At 48.6% G+C, this 3,956-nt stretch overlaps 2 protein-coding genes across 2 annotated transcripts; one reads left to right on the top strand and one right to left on the bottom strand.

The window, feature by feature from the left end:
- Positions 1 to 1,530: 1,530 nt before the first annotated feature.
- On the top strand, positions 1,531 to 2,667 carry LOC110712687. The gene is made up of 2 exons (XM_021891151.1): positions 1,531 to 1,932; positions 2,021 to 2,667. The coding sequence occupies exons 1-2, from the start codon at positions 1,677 to 1,679 to the stop codon at positions 2,635 to 2,637; spliced, it is 873 nt and encodes a 290-aa protein (XP_021746843.1). The 5' UTR covers positions 1,531 to 1,676; the 3' UTR covers positions 2,638 to 2,667.
- A 5-nt stretch (positions 2,668 to 2,672) lies between these two features.
- LOC110712688 lies at positions 2,673 to 3,653 on the bottom strand. The gene is made up of 3 exons (XM_021891153.1): positions 3,429 to 3,653; positions 2,933 to 3,349; positions 2,673 to 2,848 (listed from the first exon to the last, which is right to left on the bottom strand). The coding sequence occupies exons 1-3, from the start codon at positions 3,441 to 3,443 to the stop codon at positions 2,708 to 2,710; spliced, it is 573 nt and encodes a 190-aa protein (XP_021746845.1). The 5' UTR covers positions 3,444 to 3,653; the 3' UTR covers positions 2,673 to 2,707.
- Between the last annotated feature and the right edge of the window lie 303 nt (positions 3,654 to 3,956).

Below are 3,956 nucleotides of genomic sequence, written 5' to 3'. Positions count from 1 at the left end.
GAGACGGAAATGATTACAGTGGGATTTTTGTACATGATGGCCTGTTCGAAGATGCTCAACAAGCGATTGATTGGGCAAAACAGGTTGCAATTAGATCAGGCTTTTGTTTAGTAGTAGCAACTCATAAATCTCAACGGGATGGTAGAATGGATCGCATTTTGAGATGCGACCGTTATCGCAAAAGAGAAGAACGAGATTTCAGTAAAGCGATTCGGTTTGACTCAAAGCGGAAAGGTTGTGGGTGTCAGTTCCGAGTTAAGGTTCGACAACATCAAAGGCGTGACGGTTGGGAAGTGAAGGGTTACGGCAAATGGGGATATCACAACCATGAGCTGATAGCATACAAAGTGGGGCATCGGCAGTTAAGCGGCCTAAGTCCAGCTGCGAAACTAGTTGTAAAAGAAATGAGTGATGCTCAAGTGAAGCCCGCTAAAATATTAGCGTCTGTGTTAGAGAAATTCCCCGAAGACCAGCCAAACCGAAGACACATCTACAACGTCAGACAGAAATTGAGGTTTGAACGGTCAGAGGGAAGGAACCCTATACAGCAGCTTCTGCACCAGGCACAAGCACGTGGTTACCTTTACTGGTTTGAATCTGACGAAGACACATCGGAGGTAACTCATTTGTTCCTTGTCCATCCTGATTGTGCTGATATGATTTCGTCTTGGCCATCTGTGATTTTGATCGATTCAACGTACAAGACAAACAAGTACAAGTTCCCACTGGTTGAGATGGTTGGGATGGCTCCAACGAACCAGAACTTTCTGATTGGTTATGCAGTCATGAAGGATGAGACGGCTGCGAGTTACCGTTGGGTGTTGGAAAAGTTGAGAAACTACATCGGCCCAAATGTACAGCCATCGGCCATCGTAAGTGATTGTGAGGGAGGTCTTTTTGCCCCTATAGCGGAGCTGTTTCCGGAGTCGAGCCATTTACTGTGCACATGGCACATCAACAACTGCGTGAAAGTCAAAGCCTACAACCTTTTCAACAAGAACTTAGATTCAGCAGAGAGATTGGTAAATGGTAAGTGGCGGAAGATCCTGCAAGCTACCACGGAGGCAGAGTACGATCGAGCCTTGGAAAACTTCAAGGATGCATACCAATGGTGCCCGGCAATCGTAGACTATGTGATGCAGCAGTGGGTGCCTCAGAGGGAAAAGTTTGTCAAATATTGGACGAACCAAGTTCTTCATTTTGGGAACACTACGACATGCAGAGTCGAGAGCGCTCATAGAGCTTTGAAGGACTGGATTGATTCTTCCACGGCTGCTCTGGATACACTGTTCGAGAGAATAAACAAGGCTATTGATACTCAGAGGAACGGCATCAAGAACTATCTCGAGGACTCCAGACGACGACATGGCATGTTGTATGGCCATTTCATATTTAAGATTCTCCACGGTCGTGTGTCACACCACTGTTTGGGGTTGATTCTGAGCGAGTATACCAGGATGAGGGAGTTGGGCGATGAAGTGGCTATTCGGTGCGGATGTGCTATATCAATGACTCATGGATTACCTTGTGCATGCACCATTCACCGCGTAATTACGCAAGACAGGGCGTCGTTACATGTCGATCAGGTTCATCCATTCTGGCGGACGCTCGTTATCGGAGAGCATGCTGTTCCGCATACGGTTCACCGTGAACAGGAGGAGTTGGAGCAGTTTCAGATGATGTTTGACCAAGTGTCCTCCAGTCACCCTTCGATCATTCGTAGTGCTACACACATACTTCATGACATGTTCAATACATCGTGTTTGGATACCGAGGAACCGGAAGGGGTCGAGCGACCTAGGGGTCGACAACCACGGCGGAACAAGAGTGCGTTTGAGTACATTCGCGGTCGTGGCCGTGGCCGTGGCCGTGGTCGTACATCCTCATCAAGTGGCAGCCAATCATCGTCGTCGGTGAATATGCCCGGCACCGGTAAGACATTCGACTTCAATTTCTTTTGTTGACTGTTTGATTAGTTTACTGTTGACTTGTTTATTGTGTTTATTGATGTGTGTTACAGGGAGAATGGACATTGAACATTTTCCATATAAGGACAGGATCCCTAATATCATGATGCCATTCTTGGACGGGTGGAATGATGTCATTGCAGATGGTAACTGCGGATTTCGGGTTGTGGCGGATGTGTTTCAAATGGGTGAAGACAACTACGGTTTAGTGCGGCAGTTGATGTACAGTGAAATCGCATCAAACCGAGATGTGTATGGCCATGTGTACGGCGAGGACTTGGATAGGTCTCTGCAGCGTATCCGGTGGGGAGGTGGACCTTGCGGTCAAAATCATTGGTTCGATGCGCCACTTGATCTCTTTGCCGTTGCAAACATCTACAAGTGTGCAGTCATGCATTTCGGCCTTGGTTTACATAGTCGAGCCTATTATCCATGTACAACGGTTCTGCCCTGGTGTTCGCGCGAGACCGTCACCAGACCGGTAAGGGACGTTGCTATTGGATTTCTTGGGCCGTCATACAGACATTTTATCCGATTAGACATGTCACCCGATTTTCCGGTCCCAAATATCATACCGAAGTGGTATGAAATTCATAGAGCAAGCGTGGAGGGTTGGGATGCTTTGTACCATGCTCGCGTGCAACAGTGGAATAATTTAATTGCCATGTAGTTTTTGTTGATGTACACCTACCTTTTACTATGAGGCCTTGTATTGTCAATACTATGTCTAATTTCAAATATCAGTAATCCCTCTGTGACGCCCACTGCCACTGCTCAAGGGTCCGTTCCAGATCGTCAATAACAGCTCTGCCTGATGCACTCGTCATGCAGTCCCTTTCCTCAAAAAGTCGGTGTCCCAACTGCATAATCTTGCCCATCCACTACACAAAACAAAAAACATGAAACGACGTATTATACATATATATATTAAAATAAAAGAACAACAAATAAAAGATGAGACGTACCGCATAAGAGGCAGTGGCAGGTGGCACATCGTCATCATCTGCGTCGTCGATGTCTTTGATCAACCTCGGGTGCGAGTGCCGGATGTACCATTCCATGTAGTGCTGGTCACACATGGCAGTCACCCCACTTGGCGGCCGCTGCAGCTCCGCCGTCCATAGGCGGGCAACCATCGGAAACTGCTCCCACATGAATATCATGTTTGACGGCCATTGGACGACGTACTCCTTCGACGACGCAGATCGTACCGCCTTACTGGGCCATGCCGGTGGAGGTGGGACAACTTGGACAAATCCAAGCTGGCGAAGACAGCGCTGCGGCATGTACGCCTCTACGATCTCGCGATACTGAATCAGTCCAGTGTAGAGGGTCCTGGGTACCCTATTACTAGGGTTCTGGCCGAAAGGCATCCAGTTCACCTGCACATTATTTAAAATCAGTAACAGTCATAAAATAAAGCATCAGATTGTAAAAGTAGAAATAATTTAATCACTGAACCTCTAAGGGGGACATCCTGTCAAGCGATAACCGTATGGAGCGCAGGCGGTCAACGGACTTCTTCTCGACACGCGGACTCCACGCACAGGCACGTGGCTGGCCATCACCAATGGGAACCGGGTCGCGGTGTGGTCGAAACGCAGGAAAATACTCGTATATCCAGGTCTGTAACAACGTCAGACATCCAGTGATACCTGCTGCATCAGCCCGGCTCGAGAATCCTAACTGGCGATACAGATACGCCAGCGTAGCCGACCCCCAAGAAAACTGGCCTACTCTGTCGGGCTCACACGCGTCAACTATGTCGCGTGGCCTGAGCTTGTTCCCGCTCTTATCCGGAAACAAGGTACACCCGAGAAGAAGAAAAACATATGCAGCCAGCTGTGTGTCCTGCGTCCTACGTGCCGTAGGGTGCAAACATCGCTGCAAGACGGCTGCGATCTTAACGCCGCCGTGATCCCACACACCAAGTGCCGATGTGTACAGCGCAGCCCTATCCACCGCCAACAGCTCCGCTAGTAAATCTGC

This window comes from Chenopodium quinoa, unplaced genomic scaffold, assembly GCF_001683475.1.
Source record: "Chenopodium quinoa cultivar QQ74 unplaced genomic scaffold, ASM168347v1, whole genome shotgun sequence".
NCBI lineage: Eukaryota > Viridiplantae > Streptophyta > Magnoliopsida > Caryophyllales > Amaranthaceae > Chenopodium > Chenopodium quinoa.
The sequence above is the reverse complement of the archived record's forward strand: the minus strand, read 5'-3'. Positions and strand labels throughout refer to the sequence as shown.